The following is a 13,715-nucleotide window of genomic DNA, read 5'->3' as shown; positions in this document are numbered from 1 at the left end:
ATATGAGATCTTTTTTCCCCTATAGCATGACCTGCTTTAAACATTTTGGAGGGATATACAGCTCTTTTGCTCACGAGGCTAGTCTTTTACTCATGGGACTGATAAACTCAGTACTTCTGAGAACAACTATCCATTGACACTTAGCTGTGTTAGTGTGCATTGCATGGGTAAGAAACCATGCCTGCTGTTACTGAAATCAGTGTGGGATTTAGTCCTACTCAGGCACTGGGGGAAAGAAGGGGTGTATCATGTTGAAACAGCAAATGTGCAGTCAAGAGTGTTGTCTAACTTCTCTATTCAATCCAATCTCTTTTTCTATACTAGATCCTCCAGGAGTTAGAATATGGCCCGTCAGTAGACTGGTGGGCTCTGGGTGTTCTCATGTACGAAATGATGGCTGGGCAACCCCCCTTTGAAGCTGACAATGAAGATGATCTCTTTGAATCCATCCTTCACGATGATGTCTTGTATCCAGTCTGGCTCAGTAAAGAAGCCGTCAGCATTTTAAAAGCAGTGAGTCTTCCATTACTTGATTTCCTCCTCCTCTTGATGGCGTTGTTTGGGATTGGGTTTTGGTTCCCCGCTCCCCCCCCCCGGATTAAAATTGAATTTGCTGAAAGTTGTTGAGAGCAGTCACCGCTGGGAGTTCAAGCACAGTTCAGAGTGCCACTGTTAGGATAATAGGGCCTGGGATAAATTACACCGCTTGTGGGAAAGGAACAGAATGTTTGTATTCCACGCAGTTGTACACTGTATAAATCTGCGTACTGCAGATTCATGTTTCAGGGAAAACCCAACCAACTAGAACTGTGCTATCACTTTGACACTTTATATGCTGCATGTTCACTAGAGTGGGGGAAGCTCTATTTAATTAAAGAAACAATGTTTTTATTTAACCCACTTGTAAAATCTCCTGTCCCTCTGCCTTTCTTCTGCTATCATCAAGATGGGTTGAAAGCTTTTTATTTACAACTGCATGTTCTATTACATAACACTTTGATGTTATGTTCACATAACACTTTGATAAGCAGTCTTACTCTAGTGTAATTGTTTCTGCCCTGGTTGGTGTTTTTCAATATGAGTAGTGACATGTGTCACCAAATGCCACAATTCATTTAATCAGTCAAAATGTGCTACTGGGCAGCTTCAGTTTTTAGACTACCTTTCTAAAGTCAGGTTTGCTTCATTATCACGCGCTGACAAAAGTTCTTTCTTCTGTGCTAGTATTATCCTAAAATAAAAAGCAAAACAAACCAGAAGCAGTATGCCAGTTCCCATAGTTTGAAATTCTGAGGAGGATTTCTGGCTTAAAAAAATAACTTGGTTTTTATTCCAGTTTTCTACCTTCTTTGAAAGTGGAAAATTTCTACCTTTCCCTTTCTATTTTTCTTTAAGCACCTGGAGTAAGGGAGACTTTCAGTTAAGAAGGCATCTGGTAGCATAAAGTTCTGCAGAGGTCTTCATACAGGGTTACATTTTGAAATTTATATAAAACTTGAGCAAATTCTGATTTTAACACCAGTGGGCAGGTAACACCTTCTGCAGAAATGCTCATCTTGATCTTTTAATAAAAATATCTTCAGGCTCATTCTAGCTGAGTGAGATAGATGCTCTAGCAGATGAGTCAAAGCAGAAATTGAAGTTAACCTCTCTGAATTGTTTGCTGGAGTATCTCTTTTGCTCCATCCACTGTAGTGAGAACATGGAGGAATTATTAAAGCTGAATTTTCTACATATTCTTCCTTCCCCCCCCGATACCTCTCTGATGACTTTTTATTAGCTGACATGATACTTTCATGTGACCATTTTTGTTGCCAGACCCTTCAGTTATTTTCAGTTCAGCAATTAAAATGTATGGACATGAGCTGCAGAATTCAGGCTCATATCTAGCATTCAGGGGTTATTTTGGCATACTGTAGAGAAAACATTATCAACATTCATATCTGCATCTGAATTTCGCTAAAGTCCAGGAGATTTTCTGTAGTGTTTTGGTTTCGCAGCCTGTAAGATCTGTTCCCTTGCCATCCACAGGCTCCTTCAGTGAATCTCTGACCCTTCTGTTGTTCTGAATTGTAGAAATGTTTGTCGGAGGGGAAAAGTTAACCGATAACTCTTGGTGAAGTGTGTAGTACGAGAGCCATTGTAACTATTAGGAGAAGGTGTTTGTTTTAGAGAGAAATGGGGTAAACAGATTTGCCAGTCAGAGCCTTACTGTTATCTCATTTGTGGTGCAAGTAGCGAGATGTCTAACTTAATGATATATATGTCATTCATTAACCACACACAAATGCAGACGCAGAATTGGGCTGCAGGTGTAAACTGTATATTTTTGTGAATGTAAATGCAAGTGTGTTAAACCCTCTAATTCCTCTTAAAGCTGACTTTGCTATAAATTTTCATGAGTCTGTTTTCCTGGGTCAACATTTTGATAAGTAGTCATGGTGTTTTGTATTTTGCTGTAGTTGTAGCATTTTTTTTTTTACATCTTTCTGTCTAAAGTTAATCCTTAATGCCACTACAAACCTTAAAAAGAGAGTTGCATCGATTAAATAGATCGGTACTATTATAATAAGATTATTCTTCACTGGGCAAGATGTCTTCACTGGCATAAATTGATAGAATTTAATGGAACTGTGCCACTTCCTTATATTTAGCAACCTGCTGCCTATGCAGCTATGGTGTGAAACATGTTTAAAACTTGTGTTCTTCATCTGATCCGTCTCCACATTCTGTTAAATGAAGAACAGGAAAAACAGAGGAAAGAAAGAGGTGTCTATGTATTTTACTGCTGAATGGTAGCAAGGGATTAACTTTGGAACACTTTGTTTCCTCACATTGTGCTTTGAAACATGGGTTTTATTCTTCAGCAACTGTATTTTTACACTCCTCCAAACAGCATGTAAGGAAAGTTTAATAAGAAGACGTTCTCATGTGTTAAGTAACAATGTTTTCTTATTTTCTGAAGAAACAGTTTTCCTGTTATTTCCAACAAAACACTGAGGAGGATAATTTTACAGCTCAGTATTACCAGGCAGCATGTTGCTTATCCCATGAAATCCCACAGATCTTATTAGTCCTGTTTCTGTGAATTGACAGGAATTGCTATTTAAAATTCTTTCCTGTCTGGTAAGGAAAACAATTCTGCATTGAAATTAGCTCTGTGCTTCTTTGCAAGCAATGGAGAGAGGTTGTGTCTCCAGTGTGTGTTCCCTGTGTATCGAGATGACAGAGATCTCTGGGTACAGAAACAGCACTCTATTTTTAAGCTGTGGCATTTATTTCAAGAAGCAAAATTTTGGGAGCCTGACAATCCTTGATTCGGGCCCCAAGTTGCGTGGCTATCTCAGCAACCTTTTGTCCTGTTGTCATTTAAGTCAGTAGGAACTCTCATCTTAAAAGACTTGTCATTTTGTAAAAGGAGGTTCCTGCCTTAATAAGGGAAAATAAAGAGGCAACACTTCACGGCTACGGCTGTCAGCTCCATTGGCAACCATCTCATCAGCACAGTACAGTTAACAGCTGTCTCTGCCCTGACAGTTCCATCGTTGTTGATGCTGGTGATACACAAAGAATAAATGTCAGCTTGTGCTTCAGAAATAGAAGGTGAAAAATCAATATTTACTGCAGGGGATGAAACTTACAGAATTAAATGTCCGCTTCAGAAGTTTGAGATTATTTCATCATAATTGCGTGTAATTTTTTTTAAGTATTCATTCTTCAAATTTGTTCTCCCTTATCGTCCATTTCCAAGTTTCATGAACTTTATGAAATACAGTACTAAACTGTAGTACCTAGTCATATTTTCATGTCCTGGGCATCTTAAAAATGACATGTTCTGTTGTTTTTCCCTGCCTCTGGATTAAAACAAAGATAGAGCTTGGCAGACACTAGGATCAGATTTTACTTCTTTGATACCTGGATTATATGGTACAAAAAGCATATCCTGTAGTTTCCGTGTTCTGTGGCTGCAAAATATGTGGCTGCTGGTTCCTGGCCTGCTTGTTCCAGTCCTGAAGGTGAAATAAAGCAGAGGAATGTAGGAATGCGTTTTGTGGTTTTCCAAGAGAGCTCACCAAAGCACAGTAATCCTTTCAAAACCTTTGTTTCTCATGCCCATAGAAAATATGGCCTGTAGTTTAGATACGACTTATCCACTTGCAAAAGAACTTGCAGAGTAATTGAACGCAAGACCAAAGAGAAGGATCGTCTTCAGAGCGGCGCTTATATGTCAGAAACCACAGAGAGAATTGCCTCACTGATCTATGTTATATCTTTAAAATGATAGCAATGGTATTCTCCTGTGGATGGTTGATCTAGCTATCTAAAATGATCTTAAGGGCTTTAGCAGCTACTTATCTAATAACTGGAGTTCTAAAGGAAGGGTATGCATTATAGTTATTTATTTTTTTCTAAGTTGGTTTTTTTTCTACAGATGTATAGTATAATATGGTACCTAGGTTAAAAAGGCACTGAACAATTGTTATATTTTGCTTCATGTGTGCACTATTTTTTATATTTTAAAAATGTTATAATGGCTGAATATGAAGTTATAGCAACGCTTGGGAATTGCAAGAATTCTGTGTCCACATGCATTAGGAAATAAGTAGAAAAATCGCTAATAAAAGAAGGAAGAAATGACAGACCAAATCAGGAAACATAATATCAGCTGCCATCATTTGACATCAATGTCTTACACTGGTTATACAGCTTTTTGCTGGAACAAATAGTAAGAGTTTAAAAGTGAGATGTTTAGAAATTACCACCCCGGAGGAGAACAGTTAGTTCCAGTTGCTGCCACTAACAGTGTACTAAAGATGAAAGGGAAGGTGCAAGTTATGTTATGGAGATTCTCAAGGGAAACTTTCTGCTGGTACTGATCACTCCGTGTCTTTCCTGAAATGTATGGACAGAACACTTACAACTCACATAGCCGCAGGCGGTGTTCTTATTTGTATTAGAATAAAATCCTAGAAATTAGTAAGGAGGTTATGGCTCTTCATGTGTCTGCTTGAATGGAGAGTATGACTATGCAGCCTACGTACTCAAAGAAAATAAACAACAGTAAGCATAATATGTAGCCCCTATCCCCCAAATTAGTAGTTAAGATAGAGCAAATAAGAGACAGTAAGAGCTATCCTGACCATCTGTTTGGAAGTGCCTCTGGAGGGTTTAATATTTTCTTTCTTTCCTTTAGTATTTTTGGCCAAAGCTGGAACTAGAAATGTTGAAAGAGAATCTGAGCCTGTAGCACTGCCAGCCAGATGAAATTAAAAGGTCTCGGCAATCAGTTGAAAGAGCTTCCTGCAGGAAACTTACTCTTTGGAGTCTCTGAATCTTCTAGTTTGGCTGGAACCTCTGAAATTCGGAAGGGCATCCTTGTCACTCTTAGAAAAAAAAAAACTTCTAAAAGGGGACAGTCTCTAAAAACTAGGCGCTAGAAATTGGAATGCGTAATTGAACTGCAAATGGTTTCCAGCCATTGCCATTCATGTTTTAACTTTTTCCTTCTCTCCCTCCCCCACCCTGTAGTTCATGACAAAAAACCCCAATAAGCGGCTTGGCTGTGTGGCGTCACAAAACGGGGAAGACGCAATTAAGCAGCATCCATTTTTCAAGGAAATTGACTGGGTTCTTCTAGAACAAAGGAAAATCAAGCCACCCTTCAAACCTCGGATTGTAAGTAGCAGTTTGCATAACATTCAGAAGAAACTTGGTTTGAAAATTCTAGTTGTTGGCTTTTCTCAGACATGAGATTACATGATACAACATTTGGGGGTTGAAACAGTAACATAAAAACCACACTGAAAAGATTGCCTTGTCATTGTTTCTGTGAAGGTAAGTGTCAGGAATAGATTTAATGCACAGGAGGATGTTCATGTTCAGTCACATAAACCATGAGAGGGTTCGAGGCCCTGTTTTAATTATTTTCCTGTGTTCCTAAAGAAACCTTGATCAGAAGAGGTTATGTCCGTCGGGTATATACTGTCTGCATTTCCTGTGTGAACTCCACTACAGTCCTGAATTGCCAATGGCTACTGGATTTTGTAGCGAAAGACAGAGGAAAGGATTTCTGATTAATAATATTTTAACTGAGGATACTTGAAAAAACAGCTTCCTGGGGGAAAGAAATATATATAATAATTAAATAAGTTGATGTACTTACATTTTCCTAGGTAATAATCAAGTATTTCTATTTTAAAGTAACAAAAACATAGCAGCCCCACATGCAGAAACTACAAAAGCCAAGCAAAAATACTTTACTTATTCTTGTCTTCCTCTGGATGAAAATACATGTCAGCTTTTCAGCTGAGAATGTGTGCAGTGAATTTTGTGCTTGAATGGTACAAGAGAATAATGTTATGATAAATCCTTTGAGATTGATTTGCATCTTTTGACTTTGCACATTCCTAGTTACGGTGTTTGATTTGCCTGTAAATATGATCAAGGTACTTGTTTCTTTCTTTCTTTAGATAGTTTACAAAGGTATTAAAAAAAAATAAAAAGGCAAAACTTTGGGCTTAACACTGAATCCTAACTTAAATTTAGAGGTGGAAAAGTCCCCTCTGTCATTGCAGAATTGCTGTCTGTTGCGTTTAATGTAGTGAGATGCATTTCCCCAAGCTGCTTGTGTAGGTGGTGAAAGTGGGGCTGCCGGTACAGAACAGCAGCCTGAGGTAGCTCCTCTGAGTCCACTCTTGGAGAAGTCTCTCTCTGTAACTATGCAGAAAGAGCCCAAGGGGATTGACAGCTGTTACGTGAAAGTTAGCCCTCATGAATGTCTTTCTAGGAGCAATAGCAAGATATAATGTTACTGTATAGGAAAGTTTTTCTTAATATGTTTCTTGGAGTATGGAAACCTCGTAATGTGGTAGCTACAGGCAGAGGGATGCCTGAGCCAGCCCCTCTCCTGGAAAGCATCCAGCCAACTGGGCGCCCTTACCCTGCTGCCCAGCTCTGCTCTGGAGGTGTGGCCAGGTTGCATCTAGTGCCTGAGCTGACTTACAAATGTCTGTACTGATGCAGGAAGTGTAAACCCCAAATTCACCCTATTAGTATCTGTTTGAAGCCTAACTAATAATGTAACTAACTGCTTTCCAGTCAGGTTCCGCAGCCCTCGCATAGTTACAGGCAGCCTTAGTCAGTGTTCAGCTGAGCTGTGTGTGTGTGTAGCTCTTTTCCTGTTTTTACAAGAGATGGCCTTTCATCTCACAGTAATTTTTTTTTGCTTTGCTCAGTATTCATCAATGTTTTGGTAATACAGTTATCAAATCAGGATGCACAATTCCAAAATAATTTTCACTTTATGCCTGCATCCAGTAACTCCCAGATTCCTCACATCTAGTCTGTTTATTGGCTATTTTGCTTTCATGATCAAGATGCACAGTCCCTTTAACAATAGGTATTTTTACAAGACCTTTATTATTTTTCTAAGTATTCCTGCTGTGGTGGTCCTTAAAAGTCAGAAGGGATTTAGTATGTCAGACATTTTTATTCATTGCTGATACAAATACCTTCTGCCTTCTCAGTGCAGCTTCTTTCTCTTTCTGGTAATTATTTCACTGCTGGTACATTGTAAAGCAATTTCTATTTCATTTGTTCCTATTGTTTTATTCCTTTTCTGCTTCCTTTAATGGTATTTTAGTTGGATGTTTCTGTTTTAGTGATTTCAGATTACTTCAGAGTAGTCCTTTGTATAATTTTCAAGGCAGTGCTTGCTCTTTAATAATTGTCACGGTGATTTTATACATCTTTATTTACACCTTTTCTCATTCTTCTTCAGGCTGCTTCTATAATGTCGGATTTTCATACTACTTCTTTCCATATTGTATATGCCAACTTTCTTTGTTCTATCAAATTTGATTCCTGCAGTCAAGTAGTTCTGTATGCTTGTTTTTTTCTGAACTTTTTTTTTTTTAATGGGGTGAATTCAGATAATATGTAGTCTATGTTACAGGCATCTGTATTATTTTCTCAGTCTGCTGTCTATAAGATATCTTCCCCAGTGACCTGGTCCTATCAGCTTTTAGTGATAACTCTTCTACACTTAGAAAGGGTATACCTTTTATGTTTACACTATGTTTATGATCCATCAGCTGTTTTGTACCAGCTGTATGAATTTTGCAATTGTTTGAATTTTGTGGTTGTGTAGAAATCCTTGAGCAAGATCATACTGAAATATTTACTTGTCCTCTTAAAACTGAACGATTTAGTTAGAAAGTAAAGTGTGATATATATCTAGGCTGGAGAGAAAGATCACACAAATAAAATCTAATTATTAATTATGCAACTTCAGAAATGGTAAAGGAATCTAGGGCAGCAAGTTTCAAATGCTGAAAAGGTGATTTTGGATGTTTGCCAAGCTGGAAGAGATTGCACTGACTTTGAAAAATACAGGAAAGAGGGAAGAAGGTGAACACTAATGAAATAAAGTCTACTTTAAAACCTAGATAGAGAGTCCCTCTCTAAATTCAGTTGTGGGTATAGCATTGAGATTCATTGATTCAGGTTAACAAGCCTAACTGTTCCATAGCTATGGAGTAACTGAGGAGAAAACATAACTAATGTCTGTGTTTGGAATGTTTTCTGTTTTTTCACACATTTCAGTATTGATAAAGGGCTGTTGATTATTTAAAAGTGACTTGTAATGGTAAAAGGGGATTAAAAAATATCTTTTAATCGTATGTTTGGGAGAGCCTAGATCTGTGAAAATAGCTATAAGAGAGGCCAGATTATTAGTCAGAAAATAGACATTCTTGCATGTGATATGTGAGTGTACATATGTGTAGGGAAAGAAGCATAAAACGCATATATATTCATTTGTGCATTCAAATTTAGTTTTGCATGCACATATAAAATTTGGCTCATGCAAGAATGCATATATTTACACAGGTATTCATCTATTTTCTGACCAACCATTAAGATGACTAAGGGGGGAAATTTTATAATTACTGTATCATACACACTTTCAGAAAAAAAAAAAAACACAAAAACAAAACAAAAAAAAAACCATAGGGTGTATTCAAATGAGCTCTGGGCAATATGAAATGCTGACACTAAACAAGTAAAGCCATTAGGGAAAATGGTCAAACACTGAGGTCCCATCAGACTATGGAATAATCTGCCAAGGGAGGTCACGGAGGTGCTACTGTGGAAACAAATGTTGCTTCAGTTCTACCTCACTATTCCGCTGATCCCAAAAACACGTGAGTGTCTTGATTAGCACAGCTGTGTTCCTCTTCTGTTACCTTTTATCCTTTCTCTGCCATAATAGATTTTCTGAGGAGCTATGTTACATGGTACTGTAAGGCCTGTGCTTCTCCACAGTTCAGGTATGCCAGCCTTAAGTCTGAATTTTTCAGCTGGACTTGGAAGAAACACCACATGGCTATTAGCCTTTTGAGGGTTTTTTAAAATCTCGTTCATGCTGTGAATGTATGAAAACATATTTCTTATTATACCGGAAATATACCATTAATATCTTTCTAGTTTGTACATGATTTGATTATTCTAATGATGATGATTCTAATGATGATTTGGAAGCTGAAATTTCTTTCCTAACTGTTTTCAGCTTTGGAATGAAAATTACCAAAGTCCAAAAGGTCCTTGAAAAACTGACTGTGTTTTCTGAAAGCTTGCAAGAGTGCCCTGGGCAGAGCACTCATACAATGGCTGAGGTTTAGATTGCTAAGAAGTGACAGGAGTGCCACACCAGGTTGTGCTAGGTAGAGGCAATGGAAGAAGATTTGGTGGCCCTGAAACCTGCTCTGAAGGATCTTTGGCTGCTCCTCCAGCTTAATGACTTGTAATAAAGAATACAAAGGGGTTAAAATGCACTGTAGCCCAGTCCTATGATGCATATTATCTACCAGTCCTTCCTTTTGTAAATCCAGCATTGTGAGGCTGTTCAGTGGCAAAATTAATTTTTTACATATATATACTATGGTTTACTATACTAAGCAATTCTCCCATGTAGAGCTATTCTAAATGTTAAGCTATTACAGAAAAAGTAATAGCTCTGGGGCATGTACATTAGAAATCAAGCAAACTTTTGAACCGCAATGAAGGAGATATTTGTTACATCTAAGCTGCAGTGACCATGACAGTGTCTCTTGAAGATAATTTCCTCTGTTCTTAAAACCTCATTCTTAGAGTTTCACAGACTGTCTTGAAATTTTCTGAATAATGTTATCTTCCCTGCTGACTTTAATGCAGACATGAATATGTAGTTGTATATGCAAGAAATAAGTACAGTTTTAGTGCAGACAGATATCTTGCAGACAGATATCTTTTCTCCAGAGCAACTGTTTTGAGATAGAAATCCCTTTGAGGCATTTTATTCCTATGTTGAGATATTTTGTGTCATGCATTCTTCCTGGAATTTTATTCCATTTGGAGAATGAAATTTCCCTAATGAGTAGCCGTAACACCAGGCTATGGTTTGCAACATAATTTATTACCCAAGAACCACAGAGGCCTTGATATAGTATTCAGTGATGCTCTGCTCTCCATCTTTCTTTGTTTCCATGGTTATGCTCCTGCCTTGGTTGAATTGGTTATTTCCATTTTCAGAGCGCATTTGCCATAATACAGATGAAAACCAGGGTGTAGTAGGTTAATTTCTTACCAAAGTAATTGATATGGTGGTAAGCATGGTAGATCTTGCTTAGTGACGTGATGGGATGATTGGGTCTATCCCATAATAAGATATGCATTAAAAACAGTTATTGAAACATTTTGTCGCTTCACCTTGAATGTGTATTGTTAAAATTTATATTGTCCCAAGTTGTTATTTACTGGCAAAGCTTATATTTGAAACAGTGAAGCAAAGGTATATTTTGTCATATTTTCCTTTTTCCTCAATCTTCTCCATATCTTATTAGATTCCCTGCAAGAAATTCTTTGTGCCGTTTCTGAGAGCACAACTGGCCAGCTGCAGGCTTTCCAGACTGCGCTTGTGGCCTGCTGACATGCCACTAACATCAGCTAGTGAAGCGCAGAGAGGTGTGCACAAGTGGCATGATATCCCAGTCCCACTTGCCAGGGATGGTCGAACGTCACTCTCTAAAATCTGTTACTGATGTGGCTGAGGTCAGTGGTAGCCTCATATGAGCATCAATTTCATAGAATTATAGGATGGTTTGGGTTGGAAGGGACCTTTAAAGGTGACCTAGTCCAACTCCCCTACAATGAGCAGCAGAATCTTCAACTAGATGAGGCTGCTCAGAGCCCTGTCCAACCTCACCTTGAATGTTTCCAGGGATGAGGCATCTACTACCTCTATGGGCAACCTGTTTCAGTGTTTCACCACCCTCATAAAAAAAATTTCTTCCTTATATCTAGTCTAAACCTGCCTTCTTTTAGTTTAAAAGCATTACCCCTTGTCCTGTTGGTACAGGCCCTGCTAAAAATTTTGTCCCCATCTTTCTTTTAAGTCCCCTTTAAGTATTGAAAGGCTGAAATAAAGTTTCCCTGGAGGCTTTTCTTCTCCAGGCTGAAAAACCCCAACTCTCTCAGCCTTTCCTCATAGGAGAGGTGCTCCAGCTCTTGAAGGGATTTCTTCTTGTTTTTTTGTAGAATTAGACCAGCACAATGAAATTGCTTTTGTATTTCTTACGCTGTTGGTCACAGTGGCTCAGTGTGCTGCGAGGAGCTGTGAGACTGGAGGAGGCTGTTAGGCGCTGTGCAGTGAGGACAGCATCACCACAGGCACACCCCTGTCCTTTCAGGCTGAGTTTTCACTGTTAACCCCTGAAACATGTGCATGCAAAAGACAGCCTTGTCATTTTCATCCACCCTGTTGTAAATGTCAGGGTTGGGAAAATTTGAGACTTTGACTAAGACATCCTCAACATGAAAAAGCTAAAGAACTCTGAGCCAGAGGGTAATACAAAGCCTGGTAAAACAGATGTTTGCCATATGTATTTCTTTTTAGCAATTAAGCCAAAGTTTCATCGCTAATGGCTTTATCAGTGCCTGAGGCAATCCATTCATAGTGTGGCTTTATGGAGATGAAGTTAACAAAATAATCACATTACAACGATTTACTGTGAACATGCAGCTTTCACAGAATAATACATTATTTTCATTTCCTCTATGTATTCATGATTTCTTGGTTTTCCATTTTAAAAGCTCACTTTCTCCAAGAGCATTAGAAACAAAATGAACAAGATATTCTATTGCAGAATTGTATCTTGCAGTATGGAGCAACAGCAGCTGCTGCCGGCCTACTTAGGTCATCTAATGTGACTCCTTTCGTTTTGCAGCCTTTTCCATTCCTTCTGTTATATCATTGAGAATGTTTTCTGAGCATTTGTATGTTCCTTCTTCAGTTCGGTCTTCTCAGGGGTAGAGAGTTGGTCTAGCAGCTAAAACCAGAGACCCAACGATTGCAAGATATAGAAGTTCTTCTACCAGATTTTGTAGAAACTCATGGTGTGGTCCAGGGTTCATCACCTTACCTTTTCATGCCTCAGCTTCCACTTTGTGGTAGTCTCAGGATGCTTAATGTAGAGTTCTGTGACAGCAAAGATATATGACTGAGAATTGTTAAAAGCAAATGCTCAAGATCAGCCTGGCTTTTAAATTAACTGAATACGTAGCACTCCCCTTGGAAGAGTGTTCTGTGCTATACCAGACCTCAGTGTTAGCAGATTTCATCTTGATTCTCAGTCTCAAATTTCCTACAGTCATTTGCACCTCTCTCTCACCTCCCGTAACTCTAAGATAATCATAAACCGTTATTGATGTCCCTCCCCCCTTAGTTATCACTATCTGAGCCACATTGTCTGTATGCAATTTCCTTGTCAATCTAAATTCCCTTGTTAAGTCTTGACTTAAGGATGCCAGCAATGTGTCCTCTTCCAGTTTTGCGCTGCAGAAAAAGTTTGAAATAAAATCATTCCCAAGTGTGAAATTCCAGTCCTAGCCAATGATTGTGGTTTACAGCTGGAGTCAGTGAACACTGGGAATTGTCCCCCTCCCCTAAACGAGTGAAAAACTGGCAAAATTTTGGCAGCCCTTTGTTGATGACTTATGACAAGCTGGATGCCCACAGTGTTTGGAAACTGGGTAACAAATAGCAAACACAAATCAGCACCTACGGACTGTGCAGCCAGCCTGTTTGCACAGGCAAACAGGCAGAGGCCGCACCTGCCTAATGGGTAGGTGCCTCACTGAACGGCTCCCAAAAATGTGTTCAATTAGAGAGGTGTGTGTTTAAATTGCTGCAGCAACCGTCTGCTTACTGTGAAATACGGCTGGAATCCTTAAAGAGGGACCATGTTTCTGGAGAAAACTTTCAAATATATTAGCCTGAAACATAAGTTTTCTAATCTCAGATTTGTTTTTAATTATGACTGCTAACAGGCAAAGATTTTTTACGTCTTAACGAGGGATTTTTAACCTGGTGTTGGGAAGTCATGATACTGTTTTGGTGGGGTTTTTTGGCACGCCTCTATTTTTTTGTGACAGTGGATTGTATCATCATACATGCAGAATTATGATTTTGCCTTTACACTGTGGGGAAGAAGCCCTGTAAAATGCAGTATCATTCAGTAACACCAAAAGGAACTTAGGAAATTACAGGCCAAGTAAATTTCTTTTTGTATAAATGTTCTCTCTTTTCAAGTTTGCTTCAGTGTGAATGTCCCTCTTTAAGGTAAGGCCTTCAATATGGGGAAAATGCCAAGGTAGGTCCATTTTTAGGCCTAATAACC

The 13,715-nt window shown here is 38.6% G+C and overlaps 1 protein-coding gene across 1 annotated transcript in view; it reads left to right on the top strand.

The window, feature by feature from the left end:
- The window catches only part of PRKCE (protein kinase C epsilon), a 297,906-nt gene that overhangs the window by 269,212 nt on the left and 14,979 nt on the right, over positions 1-13,715 (top strand). Inside the window, exons 13-14 of the mRNA XM_064446071.1 lie at positions 325-513; positions 5,530-5,676. Coding sequence (XP_064302141.1) covers positions 325-513; positions 5,530-5,676 — 336 coding nt within the window. The remainder of the gene's footprint in view (positions 1-324; positions 514-5,529; positions 5,677-13,715) is intronic.

Source organism: Phalacrocorax carbo, chromosome 3, assembly GCF_963921805.1.
Source record: "Phalacrocorax carbo chromosome 3, bPhaCar2.1, whole genome shotgun sequence".
In the NCBI taxonomy this organism is placed as follows: domain Eukaryota; kingdom Metazoa; phylum Chordata; class Aves; order Suliformes; family Phalacrocoracidae; genus Phalacrocorax; species Phalacrocorax carbo.
This window is presented reverse-complemented; position numbering and strand designations above follow the sequence as displayed.